This window comes from Perca flavescens, chromosome 19 (genome assembly GCF_004354835.1).
Source record: "Perca flavescens isolate YP-PL-M2 chromosome 19, PFLA_1.0, whole genome shotgun sequence".
Classification (NCBI taxonomy): domain Eukaryota; kingdom Metazoa; phylum Chordata; class Actinopteri; order Perciformes; family Percidae; genus Perca; species Perca flavescens.
In genome coordinates, this window is record NC_041349.1 from 19,000,012 (window position 1) to 19,024,175 (window position 24,164).

General features: G+C 40.1%; 2 protein-coding genes across 2 annotated transcripts; both read right to left on the minus strand.

Moving 5' to 3' along the window:
• Positions 1-539: 539 nt before the first annotated feature.
• slc16a13 (solute carrier family 16 member 13) lies at positions 540-15,837 on the minus strand. The gene is made up of 6 exons (XM_028564558.1): positions 15,682-15,837; positions 5,994-6,241; positions 5,051-5,194; positions 4,644-4,900; positions 3,760-4,291; positions 540-2,143 (listed from the first exon to the last, which is right to left on the minus strand). Exons 2-6 carry the CDS (start codon positions 6,220-6,222, stop codon positions 1,872-1,874), a joined length of 1,434 nt encoding a protein of 477 aa, XP_028420359.1. The 5' UTR covers positions 6,223-6,241; positions 15,682-15,837; the 3' UTR covers positions 540-1,871.
• Positions 15,838-19,354: 3,517 nt separating this feature from the next.
• Positions 19,355-23,946, minus strand: bcl6b (BCL6B transcription repressor). The gene is made up of 12 exons (XM_028564240.1): positions 23,894-23,946; positions 23,458-23,535; positions 23,114-23,340; positions 22,671-22,919; positions 22,390-22,533; positions 22,004-22,196; positions 21,656-21,852; positions 21,445-21,551; positions 21,217-21,348; positions 20,996-21,126; positions 20,459-20,596; positions 19,355-20,354 (listed from the first exon to the last, which is right to left on the minus strand). Exons 3-12 carry the CDS (start codon positions 23,332-23,334, stop codon positions 20,214-20,216), a joined length of 1,653 nt encoding a protein of 550 aa, XP_028420041.1. The 5' UTR covers positions 23,335-23,340; positions 23,458-23,535; positions 23,894-23,946; the 3' UTR covers positions 19,355-20,213.
• Between the last annotated feature and the right edge of the window lie 218 nt (positions 23,947-24,164).

Sequence of the window (24,164 nt, forward strand, 5' to 3'; positions counted from 1 at the left end):
ATGATACTGTCATGAATGTGTCATAAACATAAACAAGTCATAAATGTTTCTGACATAACGCTTCTTTTAGTAAGTGTCATTCGGTTTTGGTTAGGGTTCATGTGTCTTCACTGTCATGACCGTGTCATGTGTTCATGACAGTGTCATGTCACTCTGATGTCACTCTTATGTAGATACCTTCAAGTAGAGTGTTACCGAATTGTTACATGAAAAAGTCAGTGTTTGTTGGAAATGGACATAATCATTGCAAAGAGGAAAACCTTATGTCAAATGACTTCCATCGTATTGTATAGATTTTTAAATGTGGGACATTTTTAGACACTGTTCACATGTCTGTTTTGTTACAACTGTGCAAGGTACTTAAGATTTGTTTTATGATTAAATAAACTGCGATACGAAACATGTTCAAGGGTGTTTAAGTTTTAATAACAAGTCTAAGTTCACTTTTTTAATGACCGTGTGTAGTGGTGTGTTTTTGCGGTCAAGAATACACATCCCCATCGGAGGTCATAAGCAAAAAAAGTTACCACACAAACCAACAAAATACATAGTTTTTTTTAATCAAGAGGGAGTACAAAATATCACAATAAAAACATAATAGATGTCAGGTTGCAGGCTGGATGTTTGAGCGGTATTTTCAAGACGAGTATTTTTATCGAGGGTCCCAGCTTTGAATCACAGACTGCCAGGAAATACTGTATGTAGCTGGTTAAGACGAACATATTCCACCTTTCAACCATTACGGAAGCTCCACTATTCAGTAGCTGCCTGTGCGATGGAGTGACACACTCATAAGTCACATGCCTTTTGCATTGAAATGCAGCCAGCAGGTCACTGTGACCCGGTTGTCTCTGTCCTGTGAACCGGGTGTTGATTCAGCTGTTGTCAAAGCCAAATATCTGTGATTTACAAAAAGTACGAAGTGCTTATGCAAGCAATGATTGTATCATCTGAAAATGCACTTGAGTAGCAAGTGTTGTGTCCCTTCCCAGCAACACATTGCACTGATGGAAAGTCCTGAGGCTGAAAATAGAGTTGCTGGAAATTGTGCTGGTGTCTGCAATTCTTTTAGAGCTATTGTTGTGCTCATAACACAGAGTGGAGCTGCTAATCATTAAGAAATTCACTTTCTTTAACTCATAAATCTATATCCACAAATTACACAGTGTAAAGACCAACAATCATTTGCTATTCGGAAAATACACCAATAGGCATAACAAAAGCAGAAATACTGAAGAACTTATTTTCATTACCTGAGGCTCTGTCTTGTAGAGCGGCTGTTTACAGAGTAAACAAGCAGTACTATACACATAATGTCATGTGTAGCCGTAGTATGTACTCACCGTTATACTGTATAGAGATGGACATACACAATGCACAGACAGCAGAAGGGGCAGGGGGGTCAATAGTGAATTAATCCAGCCATGCTGATCCGCTGAATATAAATTAAATGAGGATAGTGAGGATTATTCATGTATGTGCAAAATTTAACTGAACAGAATCACATTCATTTTACATTCACATGAACTAGGAAAATAAAAAAAATAAAAGATTCCGTTTCCTTGTCAAGTATGCAAAGTGTAATAATAAAACATTTGACATTATCTTTCATATTTCCTATTTTGCATGCCATCCTACTGTGCATGTAAAGCAACCTCACATCTGTATGTGTTTCAGTGTTTACTAAGCATTGCTAAGCAAGCATTAAACTAACAAAATGAGGAACTAACAGTTTTCACAGTAAGCATTCTTCTTTGGGTCTCAATCTCTGAGGTATAATGCAAACACATGGAGCAGCACGATGGTGTTTTCAGTTAGGCGCCATCGTTGTATTGGCTCAACTGAAGAGTATCCACAAGGCTCTTGAACCCTTAACCTACACAGTCTTGCGGATATTTGGTTACTTCATCTGTCAGATCATTGACGCCTTTGTGATTCTTGTCAGAAGACACACTATTCATCAGTTTCAACTCTGAATGTAAACCCTCATCTTTGTCATCAAGTGAACGTCTTTGAAGGGGCAGTGGGTCTGTGCAGGAGAAGTAGTGAGGCAGGGTGGCCATGGTCAAAGTACTGAGAATGACGAAACTGCCTGCTACCATGAAGGAAGCGATGTAGTTTCCTGTGATATCCTTGAGCAACCCTTAAGACATGAGACAGGAGAAAATATTGTCACAAGAACAAAAGGGCATAAATATGTTGCATGGCAAGTATAAGAAATACCTAAATTCAAACCAAAGTCTGCATATAAAACTGACGAGAAACTATGAAGTGCATAATGCTAGCCTCATGCTAATTAAGAAAAACATTAATTGCAATGTATACTAGAAGAAGCCCTGATTACTCTAAAGCCATGTGTGTTGTGTTTAGTCATTCATAAATCCAAACAGAGAAGCTTCTTCTGTTTTGTTACCGTGACACTCTTTCAACTAAATTACAACAAAAAGTACCAATGAGATATTTGTTTCTGAATTTCCACATCACAGAGGGGAAACGTGGGGAGAAACTTAAAGTGCCCATATTATGCTCATTTCAGGTTCAGAATTGTATTAAGAGGTTGTACCAGAATAGGTTTACATGGTTTCATTTTCAAAAAACACTATATTTTTGTTGTACTGCACATTGCTGCAGCTCCTCTTTTCACCCTGTGTGTTGAGCTCTCTGTTTTAGCTACAGAGTGAGGCATCGCACTTCTATCCCATCTTTGTTGGGATTCGCACATGTGCAGTAGCTAGGTAAGGATCACATCAGCTAGCTGTTTGTTTCTACAACTTCAGTCAGTACAAGGCAGGATTAGCCGGGAGACTTCTTCTAAACGAGGGGGCACTTCCAACTTTCCATGGAATACCTGCAGAACAGGGACATGGAAGTAGTTCCTTTGTAGATTGTGGCGAACTAGTGTGTGTTGTAGCAGTGTTTTGCCATTGAGAACGAGCTAGCATGCTACGGTTAGCCACCTTGTCTCGGCTACTGACATAGAAAGAAAGAAAAAACAGAACTTTTTCACAGCAGACGTGTTTTTTTTCACTTGTCAAACACAGGTGTAGTTAATGACATTAATTGCTGCTGGAGCACAGCCATCGTTAAGGTTATCTGTGTCACCTGTGCTTTGCCTAGGATAACAACACAACATGTCTGATGTGAAAAGTGTATCTGGCCCGTGATTCGGATGTGCTCCAAAATTTTGTGGGTTCTCCCTTGGCCCATGCTTTTTTAAATGCTTTAAAGCTATAGTGCGTTGTTTCTGTCGCTCCCATGAGGAATTCTAAGTAATGACAACAACACTGTCAGGGGCGTCCACATGATACAAGCCTTCTGTGATCGCGCAAGCTCCACAAATTAAATTCCGTTGATCCCCATTGTATTGTGATGGAGACATAAATCTCTGAGACGCATTCTATCTCAATCTGGCTGATCAAATTATCTGATTGTCCACATATCACTAGAGGTTAAGTAAGAAACTTTTCTGTAATTTGGGTGTACTGACCCTTTAAGACATTCTGCTCCAACTATGTCCGCTACAGTGTATGTCAGAACCTAAAAAAAAAAAAAAAACTTTAAAAGGAAAAGGACTACTGGCTGACCCTAATTGCCAATACTCAATTAATGTTTGACTCTTTGCTTCAGTGTGTTAACTTGTGTGCATTGACTGATTTAGGCCACTTTAGATAACATGAAACAAGGTGACATGACCTACATTGGGAGATATAGTTATGGAGTCTGAAGTAAACAATGTCTTCTCCTTTAATGCGCTCGTACCTGACATAGGTGTCCCAAGCAGTCCTGCGCCGCTCTCGATGAGCTGCAGCAGCCCGAGGCCCCCCATCATGCGCTCCACACCCACAATCTTGGGCACCACCGCGAACACCAGAGAGGTCAACGCCCCGGAGCAAAAGCCGTAGAGGAGGCTGATCCCAATCAGTGCAGTGTAGGAACCCGACAAGGAGCTCACAGGCAGCAACATGATGAACACTCCTGCCAGAGTTGTCCACATGGTCAGTAAATGAATCAGCCGAAAGTGACGTAGGTCTGAGAACCATCCTGACACTACGCGGCCAAAAATGTCTGTAACACCGGCAGCTGACATGACAAAAGCAGCTTGGTACTCTGAGAAGCCAGCTTGGCGGCTGTGGGCCACCAGGTGGAAATACGGCACAAAGTAGCCGACGTTAAGAAGAGTGACGGCCAACGTGTAGGTGATGTAAGGCCTCTCGAGGAGCAGCGACAGCTCCAGGTAGGAGGAGACTCGATTCAGCACTGAAGCACACGATGACCTGCTCGCTGAATCCACCTGGGGGGAGGAACGAAAGAAACAGTCACCATCTTTTTTAAATGACACAGAAGCTTCAGTCGCGGTTAACTTAAAGGACTAGTTCAGCACGGAATGTAAGCGAGATCATTTCGTGTGAGCTACAACTTTTACTGCACACACACCACATAACTATAGCAGTGCGATTTTTGAGGTTATGATATGTGGCGGCGGTGAACAGCACTTGGTTAGTTAAATTCTCTGCGGGAAACGGAGCAGCTTCCCTTCACGTAGAACAACGTATTGTGTCAGGAATGATGATACTGAGTCCAACTTCTCTGCTGTGTGTCTATAAGCTGGTACAACAGATGAAGACAGTAGTGCCCTGTCCCACCTTTGCTGGGGCTTTAGAGTGCCGCTGAGGGTGGATGAGAGCCCCGCAGGCTACAATATTGAGGCTGAGACCCCCCAGAATCAGAAGGGCCCCTCGCCAGGCGTACATCTCCACCAGCAGCTGGAAGAGCGGGTTGAATGCGAAGGAGGACAGGCCGATGCTGGAGAACCCCAGTCCCAACACCAGGGTGCGCCGGCGAGTGAAGTGAGCCATGACTGTAGCTACCATGGGAGTAAAGATCAGCCCCCAGCCCAAACCTGGAGGGGAGGGGAGGGAAGACCAACAGTGAGAGGACAATTAACTCGGTTTACAGTTAACTCGGTAAACAAAGATGTAAAACTAAGTAAATAGATTATGTTTTCTCCTAATTGTCCCAGAGGAAGAAGAACTAAAACAGTTGTTGTTACCGGAAATAAGACCCATGGTGAGGTAGAGGTGAACAAGACAGGTGGCCTGCGAGGCAAGTATGAGGCCGAGTCCAGCGAGAACGCCTCCTGTCATCACCACCACCCGAGCATCATATGCGTTACATAGTGCTGCACCCAGCGGACCTGCAAAACAAACATCTTCATTAGTCACGGATATATAGCATTAACCCACAAAATCGACAAGTGCATACGATCGCCCAACAAAATTGGCTGACAAAAATGAATGTCAATTTCAAACTAAATGTGAAGGTCATCTTTTTAAATCAATAATCCACTTCTGTTTTTGACTTTTCAGGTTGTTAAAATCCTCTTATTCTACACAGTATCATACATATTATGCATCAGCTTGTCCCAGCACTTCATTGAAGCTACGTGATGTTAACACCGTGAAATATTTAAACCCAAGGCACCATGGTTTTTTTTTATGTACAATGGAAATAAAACATTTCTAGATGACTCATTTCTACATATTTTCCCCCAACTCAAATATTTGGCATCTTTGGAAACTTTGGAGTCTCCACTACAATTTCCAACCAGTTCGGTGGGTTTGAACAATTTTTGGCTGTGCAGCATGAGTTTGTAATGAGTGACCCACTGGTGCTTAAAGGGTTAATGAGTTGCAGCCATCCGTCTATCTATATCTGCTTCTCTTTAGTTACAGCATTACTCTTCCTGTGTGATTAGTATAGATTTTAATAAGATAAATGACACATGATCATGTCTGTTACTTGGATAACAGAATTGCAACTGGTACTGCAAAGACTATAGCTAATTAATCATTTATCAGGCTGCTTTTCTCAGTTTCTCATGTCCACAGATGAGTCAATGATGAAAATAATTGTTAGTTGTAGCCACCGTTACTAACAACACATTCATAAATACTTTGACACAGCACACAACACATATTCACAAAGTGACTCACTGAAGAACTGCTGTGCTGCCAGGCCCGTGGATGAGATCCAGGAGATGGCCTGAGCGCTCTCCTCAAAGTACTGGACAAACTCCACAAAGAAGATCCCCAAGCTACGCATCAGGCCGAACACGAGGCTTGTGCTGACGAACAGGGCGCCGACCAGCACCCAGCCCCAGCCTCCATCCGGACCCTCGGCTTCATCGCTCCGGCCCTCTACTTTGGGTTTGTTGTTGGTCATGTCTAAGTGAGATTTATCTCTTAAAATGAAAGCAGAGTGAGGAGGACAGATTAGAGGTGAAAGGAAGCACATAGATACTAGTGTGAGGAAATGCAAGTGATAGCTCTCTCCTTTAGTGCAGAATAAGATCCTGTCTGTGGTCAATAGCCATTAATGGTTAACTTCCCTCAGGCCAATAGATTCCCCGATTGTGACATGTTAGTTAGTGTAACTAGGTTGCTTAACCAGTTTCTATTGAGAACAAGATATAGGTGAGAGGTGAACTCTGACTGCTGTTGCGTTGATGGATCAGTTGTAAAGAAATAGTTGCATGTTCAATAGTGAAAGAGAAGAACGCTCTTTAATTAACTTTTTACTAAGTTTTAAAGTGGTAGTCTACAGAAGTGGGGACGAAAGGTAGTGACATGTAGTTGTGCAAAATTGTTTTCGTGACAATGTCATTCTACACTTGTTTTTTAGCAGTGTCAAATAGCTTATTTCTTCATTTACGTCATCATTAATGCAATAATACGACTACAGTGGCACTCATAAGTTAATGAACCTATGCTAAAGTTGACTAAAAAGAGGAATAAAAAAATTTATCTTTTGGAAATTGATCTTACAGTTTTTTTCGATTGCTAAACGACAGTGGGCACAACAGGAGTCACATGTGCAAAACTCAAACCAGAGTCTGCACTACCAACAGTCACCTGCGCTAAACAGTTCATATCACCTGCAAAACTCATTCAAAGCAACACAACTCTTAACAGATGTCTCAAAACAGGCTCAGTGCAGCCAAACACTATGCACAATCCTCACTGAGATAACACACACTGTCACTCAGAAAACACTAGCATCAAACACCAATACACAAATTACAAACTTTCTCATCTTTACAGTTTGAACAATTTGAGTGACTTTACACTACTCAATAGTTTATTTAAGGAAAAGATATAGATTTATAATATACCAATTTTTACGTAAGGTAAACAAGAAGGAATGAAAATCAGCAGTTTGCTTCAATATAGTATTTTGTCTCTAGTAATTTATGGAATTACTGGGAAAATAAACTAAAGGTACATAACAGTAACAGAGTATATAAGTAATAGTGTGACTAATCCTGCTTCTCTCCAGCATCATGTGGCAAGATTTCTTCATTACATTGGATATCTGCATCATCTCTAAATACAAATGAATGTGGTGTTTCCATTGCTTTCATCTCCATTACTTTCTGAAAAGTGTGCATTTTTACTATTGTAAAGATAGTGTTTTTCACTTTTTTTTAAAGCTGTGTACATAACCTCAAACATCTTACCTAGACATATTGGTATCTTTGTTTTTTTACCTGTTTCTCTCAAACGGTAGTGTATAATTGTTTCATTCTTATTTGGTGTTTGTATACAAAAAAAAGGCTTTCTGAGCTTCCTCTGTATAAATACCGTATATGTTCACTAACTAGTCTAAAACAAGACACCTGCTTAGGCTTTCAGCTAAAATTCCAATCAGTGTTTGATAAGCACCAGACTGAAATCTAATCTGTTTTGAATGTGTGGTTAACAGTTTTGACAGCAGTGTGTTAGCATTTGAACAAAGTACTGTAAATCTACAGTGTTGTGTACGTTGTGGTTAAAGTCATGGGATAAGTGTGTAGAGTTTTGAAAACTGTGTTCAAGCAATGAAAAACGAACCAGAGTTTGGTCCACATGAACTGCTGCTGTGCAGACTGTAGTTAGAGTTTTGCACATGTGACTTCAGGGGTCCGTTCCAGGAAGGAGGTTTAACAAACTCTGAGTCTAACCCTGATCTCTGAGTTGATTTACCCTGAGATGGGAAACTCTGAGTTTTCGGTTCCAGAAAGATGTTAAAGCGTGTCCACGATGGTGGATGTTAGTGATATGAGGACGAATAAGGTATCTACATATCTAATGGACTGTGAAAAAATGTGGAAATGAAAATACATTTAGTTGGGACTCAATATCATCTCCCAACGTAAACTCTCTGTGAAGTAATACAGCTTTTTCATCAACAGGATCGTCGACAAAAGGACATGACATGTTTAAGAAAAAAACGTTTTATAATCTGCCTAACAAGTTTTTTTATTCATGCAGATAACAAACTGCATTAAAATGTGCCTGATACAGACTGAATGAATGAATGAGGAAATGAGAGAGAAGAAACCTCGTGTTTCTGTCAGTCTCCTCCCTCTGACGCAGTGTCAGAGGGAGGAGAGTGAGAGAAACTTGAGGTTTCTTGAAGAAAACCTGCTCCCAACCAGGTTAGGTTCACAGGCTCAGTTACCATAGCAACTGACTCTGAGGTTAAGTTACCTCTCTTTCGGAAACGGAAAACCCAGAGTTTCCCTCATCTCAGGGTTAACAAACTCAGAGTTTTCACTAAACCTACTTTCTGGAACGGACTCCAGTTGTGCCCACTGTCGTTTAGCAATCGAAAAAAAACTGTAATGCCTTAATTAAAAAAATGAGGAAAAATCCAACCTTTAAGGACACCAATTTTATTTGTGAATGAATAATGTAGCGTAAATAAATAAATGTTCTTCCTTAACATACAGTGGGCATAAGTAAGTACACCCCATATGTTACAGTTTTTTCCAACTGCTTACACACGTTTTCAAAACGTCTCCTTTTTTCAAAACTCTACACACAATTCCTAAAACTGCACACACAAAATGCTAAATGCCTCACATCTCCTTCAAAATGAAACACTGCATTCAAAATACCATAAACACATCTCAAAATGAAGCATTTGCATCAAATGGCAAACACTTTTTTCATAATAGTAAATATATGGATATACCATGTACACACTGTTGTTCTAAATCTAAAGCTCTTTTGTCTTTCAGGTTTATATCTACATTTACAATGTTCTAGAGTGAAAGTCAATCAGCTAAAAGTGGTTGAAAAGTGCACTGTAAAATAAAATGTAATTTTAGAGTAAAACGGAAAATATTTATTGGGCAAAGCATCACATTAGTAAGAGTTGCACAGTGTTGTATACAGTAGCATGAAACAAGAAAACAAAAGTATAAACATATGTAAACCAAAGATATCATTTTTAGAATAAAGTATGTGTGTGTGTGTGTGTGTGTGTTTGTGTGTGTTCGTGTGTGTTGTGCATGCTTGTGTGTCGGAGCAGGGGGGTGTGTGTGGGGGGGGACAGAATTGTATGCACTTTGTGCAAAACAAAGTCTGATTGATTTGTAATGCTGAAATAGTCATTAGATAGTTGCATGCAGTATGGACGCCACTATAAAGCTACTCAAGATGGGCTTCTCTCCCTGATCTCATCAGAGATGGCTCTCCTTCTTACTCTTCTTCCCTCCTCCTCCTCCTCGTTGTTATCCCCTGTCTCTTCCTCCTACTCCCCTTGCTCTCGGTCTATTGTTGGCATCCATTGTTCAAAACAGGTAATCTGACCTTTGACCTCTGTATAGGCCTATACTAAAGCAATGATTGATAAGTGTAGCATTTTGATTGGTTGTGTTTAGAAATGGATAGCAAGTCACTTCCTGATTTTTGTGTTTTAGGTAGAGAATTGCGTGTAATGTTTTGAAAAAAGTGTTTTATGCAATTGAAAGCTGAGTGAAAGGCTGAGAAATAGCTTATGGTTTTGGAGATTTGCTGTGTAGTTTTGCACTTTGAGTGAGAGGTTTCAAAAACCGTGTGACATGAAAAGATTTTGTGTGTAAGCAGTTGGAAAAAACTGTAATTGTAGACACACCAATCAGGTGTATAAGCACTATAAAAAGCAGCAGGTGAGTTCATCGGTTTTCAAGCACAATGGAAAGAGTCAGAGAAAGAGTAAGACGGGGAGAACGAGGAGAACGAGGAGGAGGACAAGGAGGAGGAAGAAGGGGAGGGAGAAGGGGAGGAAGAGGAATCAACAGAGGAGGAATCAACAGAGGAAGAGGAAGAGATGGAGGCCATGCTGGAGGTAGAGGTAGTGGTAGAGGAAGAGGAAGAGGAAGAGGAAGACAAGAAGGTGCTCAAAGAGGACCGAATCTGACAAATGAGATCCGCGCAACACTGGTTGACCACGTTGTCAACCATGGCCTGATGCTGAGGGAGGCTGGACTGGGAGTACAGCCAAATCTAAGCCGATACACAATGGCAAGTGTGATAAGAACATTTCGACTGGAAAATAGGTATTGTAAAAATATCATATCAAACACATCTGCACGGTTTCAGTAACTGCTTACAGTACTGTATTCTATGCATTATCAGCACTTCTGTTACCTTTTCCTGTGAAATTATTGTACTATTGTATACTGTTTTGTTTTTTTTCTACATAGGATTGAGGGTCAGGAACGACAAGGGGGAAGGCCTCCTATGTTCACAGAACAGCAAGAGAGGGAGATAGTAAACATGGTTTTGGCCAACAATGCTAACACTCAATCAGCTCCAAACTAACATTGTCAATAACCACGCCAGTTTCAACGATATCCATCAGGTCTCAACATCAACACTGGCACGCATCCTAAAAAAAAAAACATATTCAAATGAAGCAAATTTATCGAGTGCCTTTCGAGCGCAATTCCGACAGGGTGAAACGACTGCGGCATGATTATGTAGAGGTATATATTCACTATATACCTATACTAGCAGTGTGATCTTGCATACTGTCTCATAATCTTTTACCGTACTGTAATATGTATACTACATCTACACTGAACTACACAATTTTGCCTGACACTGTTCTTCAGAGAGTTTTACGAATGGATGGAGAGGAGATCCAGCATGAGTTCATTTATGTAGATGAGGCTGGGTTCAACCTGACGAGAACACGAAGGAGGGGAAGAAACATCATTGGCCACAGGGCTATAGTCAATGTCCCAGGGCAACGTGGGGGTAATATAACACTCTGTGCAGGCATTACACAGAATGGGGTCCTCCCATGCCCATATGGGCCCTTACAACACAGCACTCATACTTACATTCTTGGACCAATTGCACAACATAACAGCAGCAAATCAAATCGATCATATGCAATACATTGTTGTCTGGGACAATGTGTCTTTCCACCGCTCTGCTCTGGTTCAGAACTGGTTTCAGCAACATCCACATTTCACCGTCCTATATCTTCCACCATACTCTCCATTCCTCAACCCTATAGAAGAGTTTTTCTCGGCATGGCGGTGGAAGGTATATGATCTCCGTCTCCAGGCTGACGTAGCCCTCATCCAAGCCATGGAGGAGGCCTGTGACCAGATGGAGGTAGCAGCAATGCAAGGATGGATTCGTCATTCAAGACGTTTCTTTCCAAGGTGTCTTGGTAATGACAACATTGCCTGTGATGTTGATGAAATTCTCTGGCCAGATCCAGCTAGGCGAAAAGACAATGCCTAGTTTTTTTTTTTACAGTAAACTTACAGTACAATACGTAAAGTGATATTTTGTTACAGTATTATGAATCTCCATGTCAACATTTTGGGCGTGTTGAGAAATAAATGAGTTTCTTCAGTCTGCAACATTGGTCTTGTGTAGTGTTTGGTGAATGTACATTATATTTGTACTTTGTTGATGGTAGCCTACTCTAATCATAGGGAAGTAGAAGTGCTAAAAGTGTTTTAGGTTTATCACAGAAGAGTGTAACTCGTGCAAACAGAGTATAGTAATGTGAAACGTGTGTGTTTCATATGGTAACAAAGTGTGGTTTTTAAACAAAAGTGTATAGTTTTTACAAGAGTGTTTAATTATGCAAAGGATCTGTAGTGTTTTGCTAATTGGGTGTGTGGATGTGCTAATTGTGTGTAGTGTTTGAAAACACGGGCCCTGTTTTGAAAATCGTGCTTAAGCAATCCAAAAAAACTGTAAGACTATTATATATATATACAGTATTGACAGTACTGCACTGTATGGATGCAGGCCCTTGGAATTGCTTGTCCAATTCTGCCAACTCGTTACTGATGATTGAGATATATACTTTACACTATATATACTTTATATATAAAGTACTGTGTATATATATATATATATATATATATATATATATATTTATGTATATACTCGTATCACATTGTTCGCCATGCCCAAAGGTTTTTTCCAAGATGTTTGGCTAATGAAAACATCCATTGCGATGTAGATGAGAACCTGCGGCCAAATCCACAAGACAGAGTTGATGAAGATGTAGAATACCGTAATCACTCCTTTGTTTTGCTTTTTACAGTTTTTTACAATCACTTTGCTACTAATTTCAGAACCTTGACGTCATTTTTCAAAACTCTAGACACAAAACTCACAACCAATGATCAAAATACACATTTTTCAAAACTCTAACACTTTTTTCAATTGCTTGGATACAATACACATAAACAAAAGATCATTTGTTCATTTAACAAAGATCACTTGTTCAATATGACACAACTTAACATCAAAGTACTAGTATTTCAAAAAGCAATTCACACATTACATTTCAGATAATTGTCTATTCATTTCATTACAATCATCTATCAATCCATACAACTACTCAAAATGATAAGTAACTGTTGCATTACTCTTAATGCATAGTTGTATGGAAACAGACAAACAATATTCCATGTTTAGATCATGAAAGTTTCAAGATAACGAGATTCATTGTCACCAGTTAGCGTGGAGCATGAACCAATTAGAATACAGTTTCTATGGATGTAATATTTCATCATCATTCTTTACTGTAATGTACTACTGTTTACCAGACAATGTTTCTATGGTCCCATGTACTACCTTCACTGTACTGTACTACTGTTTACCAGACAATGTTTCTATGGTCCCATGTACTACCTTCACTGTACTGTACTACTCTTTACCAGACACTGTTTCTATGGTCCCATGTACTACCTTTACTGTAATTTACTACTGTTTACCAGACACTGTTTCTATTGTCCCATGTACTACCTTTACTGTACTGTACTACTGTTTACCAGACACTGTTTCTATGGTCCCATGTACTACCTTTACTGTACTGTACTATTGTTTACCAGACACTGTTTCTATGGTCCCATGTACCAACTTTTCAGACTATTTACAGTATTGACAGTATTGCACTGTATGGATTCAGGCCCTTGGAATTTCTTGTCCAATTCTTCCAACTCGCTACTGAAGATTGAGATATATAATTTACAGTCGTGAAAAAATTAGGACACCCATGCTAAAGTTGACTAAAGAGAGGAATAAAAAAAATCATCTTTTGCAAATTGATCTTAATGCCTTAATTAAAAAAATGAGGAAAAATCCAATCTTTAAGGACACCAATTTTCTTTGTGAATGAAAAATGTATCGTAAATAAATAAATGATCTTCCTTAAAATACAGGGGGCATAAGGCCGGCAGATTTTTATTTTTAAAGGCCAGTTATTTCATGGATCCAGGATACTATGCATCCTGATCAAGTTCCCTTGGCCTTTGGCATTAAAATACCACATCATCACATACCCTTCACCATACCCCCACATCATCACATACCCTTCACCATACCTAGAGATTGGCATGGGGTACTTTCCATAAAATCATCTCTATATGCAAATGAAACCATCTATTAGACTAACTGAAATCAAACCATGCCAATCTCTAGGTATGATATATATATATATGTTCTAAACATTGGATAGCCTGTGTTACAAGTGATGACTGTTTTGAGTTTTGTGTCTAGAGTTTTGAAAAATTACATCAAGGTTCTGAAATTAGTAGCAAAGTGATTGTAAAAAAACTGTATCTGTTTTACTGTAACATTACTTTTTTTTTTACAGTGCACTTTTCAACCACTTTCAGCAGATTACTTTCTCTCTAGAATTTTGTAAATATAGATATAAGCCTATGAAAGACAAAAGAGCTTTAGATTTAGAATAACAGTGTATACATGGTATATCCAAAAATGTACTATTATGAAAAAACTGTTTGCCATTTGATGCAAATGCTTCATTTTGAGATGTGTTTATGGTATTTTGAATGCAGTGTTTCATTTTGAAGGAGATGTGAGGCATTTTGCATTTTGTGTGTGCAGTTTTAGGAATTGTGTGTAGAGTTTTGAAAAAAGGAGACAGTTTTGAAAACGTGTGTAAGCAGTTGGAAAAAACTGTAAAATAGGGGTGTACTTACTTATGCCCCCTGTATTTTAAGGAAGAACATTTATTTATTTAAAGGTTGGATTTTTCCTCATTTTTTTAATTAAGGAATTAAGATCAATTTCCAAAAGATGTTTTTTTTATTGCTCTTTTTAGTCAACAATAGCAAGGGTTCATAAACTTATGAGTGCTACTGTATTTGCAAAATGATGATATTGTCGTCTATTAGCCACACATAGGCCACTGCACATGCACCTGCAGGTGTTTATGAACGATTTGCAAAGTCAGATGCACTTTTGTATGTTCCTTCTAACCATGACTTTCTATGTATGATGTATACATTTGATGTATGGAATAGTTCTGTGTCAACAATTGTTAAATTACACTCTCATAAAGCTGTATAGTGAGTTAATAATGTATCCCATCAAAATGGGAAAATGTGATGCTTATGTTCACGTCAAAATTGCTCATTTAAAAAAGTGCTTCACTAAAGCAGCACTATGAGCCTGAACTTATGTATTTGTGTTGTAGCTTTTGTGTTTGTGTTGTAGCTTTTGTGTTTGTGTTGTAGCTTTTGTATTTGTGTTGTGGCTTTTGTGTTTGTGTTGTGGCTTTTGTATTTGTGTTGTGGCATTTGTATTTGTGTTGTGGCTTTTGTATTTGTGTTAATCCGTCTCGGCCACCGATGTGCTCTCAACATGCAATACTGTGTTTTATTTGTCCTGCAGCTGCTTTCTGTTAACTTCACTGCAAAACATGTTTGATCTAAACACTTTGAGAGGATGTAATTCTGATTATTTTTATTATTAGCAGTATTTTCCCCTCTGTTGCTCAATTTGGTGAGTTTTGTAGTGAGTTAAAAATAAGCCAAAGCAACAAGTAGCACAGCACAGTGATGTGATCCATTCCTAACCTAATGCCACTCACTTCACTGTTGCAGGAATTACGGGAATTTGCACTCTTAAAACACAGCCTTAGATTTCAAATTAGTTTGTAGGCTGTTGTGTATCTCTATAGTGTCATGCCTTTCCTGCAAGCAGTTGCAGCCATTCACGATTACCATAGTAAGACCTGTGACGTAGACCTAACACTGCGCTTGCGCGCTGGTTGTCACACTCAGCTGTAGGCTATTGGACACAGACAAACAATCTTCGAAACAATAGTCATATTTTTGCTGACATATGTGATAATTATTATGTAATCGTAAATTGTTCTTCAACTGTTGCTAACAATGTATTTGCTGCCTGTAGCGATATGAGTGATGTTAACGTTTACTGTGAAAAATTAACCGTTTCATAACCATAACCCGTGACTAAAACTGAAACCTAAATAAATGTCAACGTCCGTCCGTGACTATTCAAGGATTTAAGACGCTTTCAGGTTAAAAAATACATAAAAGCTTCATTTTAATTCGACCCTACTCACCATCGGTCTGTCAGCTTTCTCCGGAGCAGCACATGGTCCGCACAGTCTCCAAGTTCACTGTAGCAGATAGTCACTACAGCAGTATAACGGCCAGGCCGGGCAACGGTCTATCACACGGCACGAGCAACAGGGGAAAAGTTTAACAGTCGCATCACAGCAAGGAGTTAACCGTGCGCGTGCGCAGTCTTCACGTGGGAGCGCGCATTCGGCATATTATGTCATAAAAGCCTGGATAATAACTCATACATACAGTACATAGCCTTTAACACCAGTCATGTTGTTATTAATTTTTAAAAATTTTAAAAATTATTAAAAAAAAACCATGCCTTGTACTTTTCTCCTCCAATATTAAAAACAAAGTGGGTGTGTCCTGACTGAATGGAAGCCCTTTTAAAGAACTATAATATGCCAACCAACGAGTTTCACTTCAATTTAATACAAAGTTCAGTAGTTTTATAGTTTCAGCAGTTTTCATTTTGTTTCTCCTTTTCACTCCAAGAACATGTTTCAGGTTAGGTAAACTACATGCGTAGGCTAATAACTAAAATCAGCTCTTGAATATTTGCAATTAATTAGTCAGGCTATAGCAATTTGCAATTAGGTTTTTGGTTTTGTTTAGTTTTTTATTGTTTATTGATTTTTAAAGAAAGAATGCCGATAAAACAAGACAGATAGAATTAACACAAACACATAGGAAAAAATAAGAAAAAAATCAGGCCTAAAGATAATAACACATTTCGAAGACTTCAAATTACACTGGAGGGGTGTTTTTCTAATGAATAGCCTAAACTATTTAAACTAATCTGGTCTTAAAGAGGAAACTTACTGTAAATAATAAAAAATGTTCCAGTCAACAAATGTAGGCTAACCCACTGTTCTCAAGTTTTAAATACATATCTCCATTAAATGTAGGCCTTAGGGATTTCATATAGCTTAAGCCACTGTTATTATTCTTAGTAAGTATGTATTCGTCTTCCTCCATTTCTTCCTGCATGCTCAGATACATTTATTTTTAAATGTTTCAGAAGACAACTTTTAAACTGCCCTGTTGGAAAATGTGCATGTTGAGTGCCGATTTCTTGTCAATATGTCTCTTTCAGATGTGGAGACAGTAGAAACTGGGTCTGCAGAAAGGAGGAACTCATAGCTTTCTCGCTGATAGTTTTTTCACTTCTGTTGTATCAGCTTCTTGATTTTGTGTTGCGGATTGTTTGAATTCTGCAGTACACTCTGGCACAAAGGAACAGGAATCAGCTGGATTTTTTGAAAAAGTTCAGCTTGCAGTCATGCATCCAAAATTAGCAACAAAAAAAATACCATCATGCACTTTTGTGACTTAAACTGTCACATATTCTCATATAAATAGACCTAATATTTCCCTATGGGCTATTTGTTGCTGAGTTTTTTTTCCAGCACAACCTAGAAGAGAAAGGATCCCTTTTTTTAATAATATATATAAAAAATAAAAAAATAAAAAACAGGTCTTCATTTGTGGGAAATGCTGTTAAATATCAAGATCACTTTGTTCTTACTTTGGTCTCTTGGTTCAATTATTATTTGTTTGGTAGAACTGTTATGGGTTTCCACATGTCTGACTGACACTAGAGGGAGGCAACCACAAGGTCTGAAAACGTCAACTGGATAGAAAATGCTTTTAGGGTTTTTCCTCTCCCAATAGGCTCAGAAGCACATATTGTACCTTTTAAACCAACAGTATAAAGTGTTACAAATTGGCTTTATTTTTAACAACATTTAGCTTCTACAGGATAGCAGTACTTTTGCTTTAGTTGACATTTCAATACAGGAATTGTAATGGAGTATTTTCACAGTGGGATCTGAGTACTGCTTCCTCCACTTAGTATTTTGTTTTCTCAGTTGTTCAAGTCTTTGTTTTGTTCAAGTTATTCATTATTATAACTCAGTTATCAATAATGGTCCGAATGAAGCTTTAAATTACCGAGGCAGAGGGTGATTGATATGTTTAATTTAAGTTACATTGATTATTTGTGATATATTGACTTGTTTGTGTGTAGAAGTATTGGTGGAAATTGAATTGTGTGTGTGTTGTACAGTAATGGTCACTTTATTAGGTACACCTGTACAGTCTAATGCAATCCAATACAGCTGGTCTACCATAAAGTCTACTTTAGTGATGTTATCATGTTCTGTTGTTGTTGCCACTGCCATAAAGGTGGCAATTAAATGATATGTTTTAGCACTGAGGTCATAGTTAATGGTGGTATTGTACTGAACTGCATTATATATTTCCCCTCTTCGTGTATATAAACACCTCTCAATATTATGCAATCCAGTACAACACCACCTTTAACCATGTCCTCAATAATAAACAGAATTGAATGTACACTTTATGAACTTTGTAATTTATGGCAAAGCTTCTGTTCACATAGCAAGGCAAATGTTAACAGTGTGGCATTTTTTGTGAGATATTTGATTAGTGATAATAAGGAACTTAGAGTGTATGTATTGTTACCCAACGTTGAAGGAGAGGCTCTGTGTCACAATCTAGTTATAATTCATTTGTTATTTCAGTGGTATGCTTACATGGTGCATATTCCTCATTGAAGTTAGTCAAATTACAACAAACCTGAGGCAGAATATTACTCCACAAAATGTAGCACTGGTTGGCTTATGAGTCCTTGTGCAAAATATTATATAAAGTTATGAAATCTGTTTTGTACACTGTACCTGATGGGTGCTTATAGGCAACAGGATAGATACAAAATGGGAGAAGAGCGAGATGAACCTCCAATAGCAAACTTTTGCCTACTTCAAACCATATTGGTACAATAAAAGTTGTTGAAAGAACCAAGTTTTGGTCCTGATTTCTTTGCAGTTTCAATAAAATCCCTTAAAGATTTCCAGTAATACACACTATGACATAAGTTCCACATATTTTCCATGTAATCATATTCACTTCCTGAACAGAATTTCTCTTTTCTGATAAAGTCTTGTTGATTTTGGTGAACTGATTTGTGGGGAGACCCCCTAACAGGGTGTCATTGGCCAAAAATTGATGAGGGGGGGAAAAACCACACGTCGTAGGTTTCCTCTTTTCAATGGAGAAGGCTGGAAAGTCCCGTCAGACTTCCAACGTTTGTCTGCTGGAGCATAGACAATATGCCCAGCTAGCCACAACTCATCAGGGAGCAGGAAGCGGGGATGACAGAGGGTGGGAGAGTTCAGCAGGAGTCTGCAACCCCCCCTCACCTTCAGGAAGCAGCAGCAAGCTCACACACGTGTTGTCGGCTGGTAGTGTGAGTACCCAGTGTTAGGAACCTGGAGGAAACAGGTGCCCCTCGGCTTCATTGTTTCCACAAAAGCAACCAAGAAAAAAGAAAAATCTGGAAAATGGCGGGACAGATTAACAGAAGATGTGATCCATGGGTAGAAAGAGTGAGTTAATGAGAGGAAGGAAGTCCAGGGAGGAGAAAGGCTGAAGGAGGGAAGTGTGGCAGAGAGAGAGAGCGAGCAGGGTTTACACTACTGCTAAAAGAGCTGAGTCTGGTCAGCACTTTGTGAGCATTTTCATATTAGCAATATTAATCATTTTTCATTCCAAAGACGTTTCAGGGTTTCATAATTTCTTTATAAATCATGTATAATATTACATGTCAGAGTATGATATTAAATGAGACACTGAACACCAAAAAAATCCAATTCATATAAAAATGATTTAATTTAGATTGTACAAACCATCTTTGTCCAGCAAATGAACTCATACACATACAACTGTAATAGTATTATTACTTATCCAATTGCTTACAGTCATCTTGTTGAAATTGTTCATGTCAGGAAACAATGTATATAATTTAACTTCTGTACTTTACACTCAGTACAAGACGACTAAGTCCTTTGCCTGCTCGGACTATAAAAGCAGATATCACTGCCTCCTCTGCTTTGTTTTTAAAGAACATGCAGGCCCCAGGCCTCAAGGTTAAGATAAATACACATTTAAGAAGCACATTTCCAGACTTGAAACAAATGTTAGAATTTAATTTACTCCAAAAACTCACCACCTCTCCTTCATAAAACTTGCTTTATCTTTCGTTTAAACCGTTCACATACTGATACTTCTTTCAAATTCAGTGTATTCACACCCAAAAACATTTGACCTTCTTTTCCATATCTTGTTCCTTTTTTTTATCCCTTCACAAACCCACAAAAGAATACTTTTTCTTCTTTCTACAAAATCTCCATCGCAGAAAAGCCATCCAGGATTTCTAAAGAACTCTATAGATTCATACTAATAATCAGCTCCAAGCTCTAAAAGTCATTTGTAAAAGTCTCTTTCTCCAAATGGAATCTATTCTAACATTGTACGTGATGCCCAAGCTGGTCATCCAACCACACTGTTAAAAGTTACTGTATAAATTACCACCTCATATTCAAAAAAACAGGTGCTAATTATTTAAAATTGCTGAAGTTAATTTGTTCGCCAAATTTCACATTTAATGACAGATTCAGATGTTATTCTGACCAACGTGACGGACGTGATGAAAGGCCAGAGGTCTTCAGCAGGCCTGCAGAATGGGCTGGTAGGGCTCGGTCAGGACCTTGTAGCGGATCTTGGTGTTGGTGACGGCCCCGTGTTTCTGGCGCAGGTGAAGACGCAGCTGACTCTTGTGGCGGAAGTGTAAATCACACTTCTCACACTGAAAAACGAGAGGTCCACAGATTACAGATTTAAACAGCAGTGGCATGACATGGTCTGATATGTTTGTTGTATGTTAGCCGAACAGACAGTTTTCGGACTCACAGTGTAAGGCTTCTCTCCGGTGTGAATGCGCAAATGGCTCTTTAGGGTCTGCAGGTGGCGGAAGCGGGTGCCACATGTGTGGCAGGGGTAAGGTTTCTCCCCCGTATGGATCAGAACATGGGCCCTCAGATGGGCAACCTAACACCAGGACCAACCACACACACAGGTTGACAAGCGTGACAGGATTTGAATTTGAAAAAGTTATCAGCCTAAATAAACCCTCAGACATCACAGATTAACGACTAATGAAATTGTTGTGTCTAACGATGTGTCCCGCCCAAGAGAATTCACAATTCAATTTTCAGTTTGTCTGGACTGGACTCACTACATTTTTCTCTCTATGTAATGATGATTCGTCTGACATCCAACTACATGATTTCTTGGTAGAGTTTATAGCTACATTCTGGAGCAGGTGCTTCATTTGCTACGCCCTACAGGACTGTTTATGAGAAAAAGAGGAAACGTTCTTTGTTTTATGAAGAAGTGCACTTCCTCTCCCCGCAAGCGCTCATGCACCCACACGGAGTTAACCCTCACCTGAACAAATCGTGCGCCACAGGTGTCACAGCGGTAAGGCTTCTCTCCTGAGTGGATGCGAGAGTGAGTCTTCAGGTTGGCCGGTCGGTTGAACTGGGCGCCGCACACATTACAGCGGTACGGCTTGTCACCTGCCGGGGGCAAAGCTCAGCGTCAGCTATTGGTTTCAAATAAAGAAAGAGAATGAGAAAAATATATATATTTTTTTTTTGTAGCCTCACCTGAGCCAGTCTTTGTTCCTTGAAGGTTGCCAGAGTAACAGTAGGGCACATAGTAGTTCTCACGCTTGATTGAGTGTTGGGCTGCCTCTGGATCAGTGGGGTGCAGGTTTGGGAAAATGGTGCAGGGTGAGACTGAGGAAGCAGGCAAAATATAAAGATGTTTGCAAAAATATTTATTTAAGGCATAAAAGTAAAAAATCTGCAATGCGAAAGAGGTTTGGCTTGTACCTGTTCGCTCCTTGTGAGCGGGAGGCACTGTTGGGTGATCCACAGAGGGGGGTGGCCCGAGGGGAGGGGCTCGGCCAGAACCCTCGTAGCAGGAGGCCTGCCCCTGTCTGGTGAAGAATGGTTCATCATTTCACATTTGCAAAACACTTTGCAGGAGAAATTAGATTTCTTTTCCCTCTCTCATCTCATCATTCTCATTATACTAGTTTACCTATCAATCTGACCGGGCACTTCTCCAGACCACGCCTCTGTTGCTCTGGGTGTCGAGCCCATCCTGTCGCCAACGGGTGATGTATTACTTTGTGGTTCCTCCATCTCCTCTTCCTTCACCGCGGTGGCTGCACAGAGAGGGTTGAGGACAATGTACTTGTATTTTTTCCAATTGCAAGACTTTGGGTCCGGTGTGGCCTGGAGACACACAAAGATAAACGAAAAGCTATTACTTCAATTGAAATGTAAAACAAAACTTCCCAGTGGCAATATAGACTGCTTTTTAGTCATCTACCACTTAGTCAAAATTATAGGGTTCCTTGTATTTGTATCAACATAAACAACTCACCACAAGGTTTTTGTTGCAGGTGTTAGATTCTGCTGGAGAGTTAGGTTGGCAGCTGGAGCGGGCGGGGCTGTCTGGAGATGGATTCGGGGTGCCCATGACGGGCGACTCAGGCTCTCCTTTCAACTCCTTTGACCCGGGCTGGCAGGTCGGGAAAGCCCCTGGCTTGAGAGAGCCCACAACCTCCGCAGGGACCCTGCAGGAGAAACAAAGGAAGTGCTGTAATGAGCTAAACCGGTCAACAGACAAAGGCACACGGACCCCAGCAGGAGCACTTGTGACAACCTGCAAACAAAACCCCAATAAAAACCCAAAGTCACACCCACTAGGCACCCTGTGCCACCTTCAGCTCCTTTAATCGTTTGCAGTTACACACATAATTCTCCTACCTTGTTGCCACTGCTGTTGGGAGTAATCTCTGGGGTCCTGGGTTGGGCAGGTGCCCTCCTTTGGGGGCTACAGAGGCTACAGAGGCTACAGACACCCTGGAATCCAGCTCCAGTTGAGGGTGTCTTAAGCTCATATTCTCCCTGCTGAAAAAAACAAAGAACTTGTCAACCACTCAAGTGAAAAACATGCAATATGACACATTAAAACCAACACTGGTGTTGTTTTTTTTTTTTGAATTCATGATTCATGATATAATCTGATGTTCCTCCCAGTCCCTCACCAGTGCAGCTGGATGAAGTCCCGGCAGGTATCGGCCACGTGGTCCATCTGCAGGTAGGTTGCAGCAGTGAGCACCCCGGGGACGGTGCTCGGTGTCAGGGGGAGGCGGGAGGTGTACATGAAGTCGAGCAGCAGGGAGATGCTAGATGGGTCCAAGGTGTCGGGGAGAGACACGGTCATAAGCTGCTCCCCGCTGCCACCACGCCCCTGAAGCAACACACGGCGGGAGTACAGCGAGTAGAAGAACCCGCTGAGGGGAGAGAGGGAAAAACAGAGGTAGTAAGTAAGAATCTAATACCCATGGTATTTGGATAAAGTGCAGTGTTTTAAATAAGGGAAGCAAGGCTGAAACGGTGGAAATCCACCCCAAGTGGAAAGCAGAGAAAACCTGAAGACTCCTCCAGAGGGACTACTTTATGTAGATGCACTGGTCTTAGCACCAACCTGCAGGCCACAAGCACAGCACAGTGTGCACGTAGGTGTACGTGGCCGACAACCAGGGTGGTGTCTGTCAGGATGTTGCGGTGTCGGAGTTCATTCAGGTTCAGCAGCACGTCGTCGGAATGGCGCGTGAACTCCTTCACGTATCCCTCGGCCGGGGCAGCAGCCCTCATCTCCTGCACTCTGTCCACCGTGCATCCTTCCAATACTTCCATCATGTTCATCTGTATCTGTGGAGAAGGCATTATAGTGTGTATGAAGCAGCAAACCAATGTAAATTATTTTGAATGTTTGCATACACAGAGTTATATGTTTTTAAAAAAAAGGATGCACAATAATGAACCTACCTGTGTGTATTTTATGGAATAAATAGACTGGAGTGTCCCAGACACATCTGTTAGGTGAGACCAGCTCCCTACTCGTACCTGCATGAGGAAAACAACAAGAAACATCCACTCTTTAATATAAATAATTAAGCTTTACTATTCACATGATTGCAGATATCAAAATGCAGCAAAGTAGTGAGAATTCATAAAGACACTAAATGTTGTAAAAACAAATCTAAAATTCAACCCATTTCCAAAGTTCTACATGGACCTCTAAAGTCATGGAAAACAATTTAAATCAAATGGACATCCTGATCTGACAAACTTAAATGTTAAAATGTTTAAGATTAACCAAGAAAGGGCAAAATCATGAACCATTAACATTCTAAAAATCAAACAAAAAAACAGATCAATCCAAGTAAGCAGTCATTATGCGGCCAACAACTTTCCAACTTACCCCGACCAGCAGGGACGAGAACTAGTGTGCACCGCGCTGAGGTCAAATCCCCCGGCTCAGTGCTCAGTCCAATCAAAGATGTGGAGCAGGGGCTCACCCACAGTCTCCACTGGCTCTGAACAGCACTGTAAGTGGAGGCTGAAGAGAGGGAACTCTTTATAATGTAGTGCAGGAAGCCCTCACACAACCAGAGCTCGTTTCCTCTTTCCTCAATGGCCCACGCGTACACTGGAAGCAACGCAGGAAAAGCCCTGGCCCAGGCCCCGGGCTC

Excerpts from the sequence above, each read along its gene's own strand:
- bcl6b (XM_028564240.1), bottom strand. The coding sequence starts at position 23,334 with ATGAACATGATGGAAGTATTGGAAGGATGCACGGTGGACAGAGTGCAG. Across the intron at positions 21,552-21,655 it reads GTGCCCGGTCAGATTGATAG|ACAGGGGCAGGCCTCCTGCT; the intron begins GTAAACTAGTAT and ends ATTCTTCACCAG. Across the intron at positions 20,355-20,458 it reads CCGGAGAGAAGCCTTACACT|TGTGAGAAGTGTGATTTACA; the intron begins GTGAGTCCGAAA and ends CTCGTTTTTCAG.
- slc16a13 (XM_028564558.1), bottom strand. The coding sequence starts at position 6,222 with ATGACCAACAACAAACCCAAAGTAGAGGGCCGGAGCGATGAAGCCGAG. Across the intron at positions 5,195-5,993 it reads GGCAGCACAGCAGTTCTTCA|GTCCGCTGGGTGCAGCACTA; the intron begins GTGAGTCACTTT and ends TTTGTTTTGCAG. Across the intron at positions 4,292-4,643 it reads ACTCTAAAGCCCCAGCAAAG|GTGGATTCAGCGAGCAGGTC; the intron begins GTGGGACAGGGC and ends TCCTCCCCCCAG.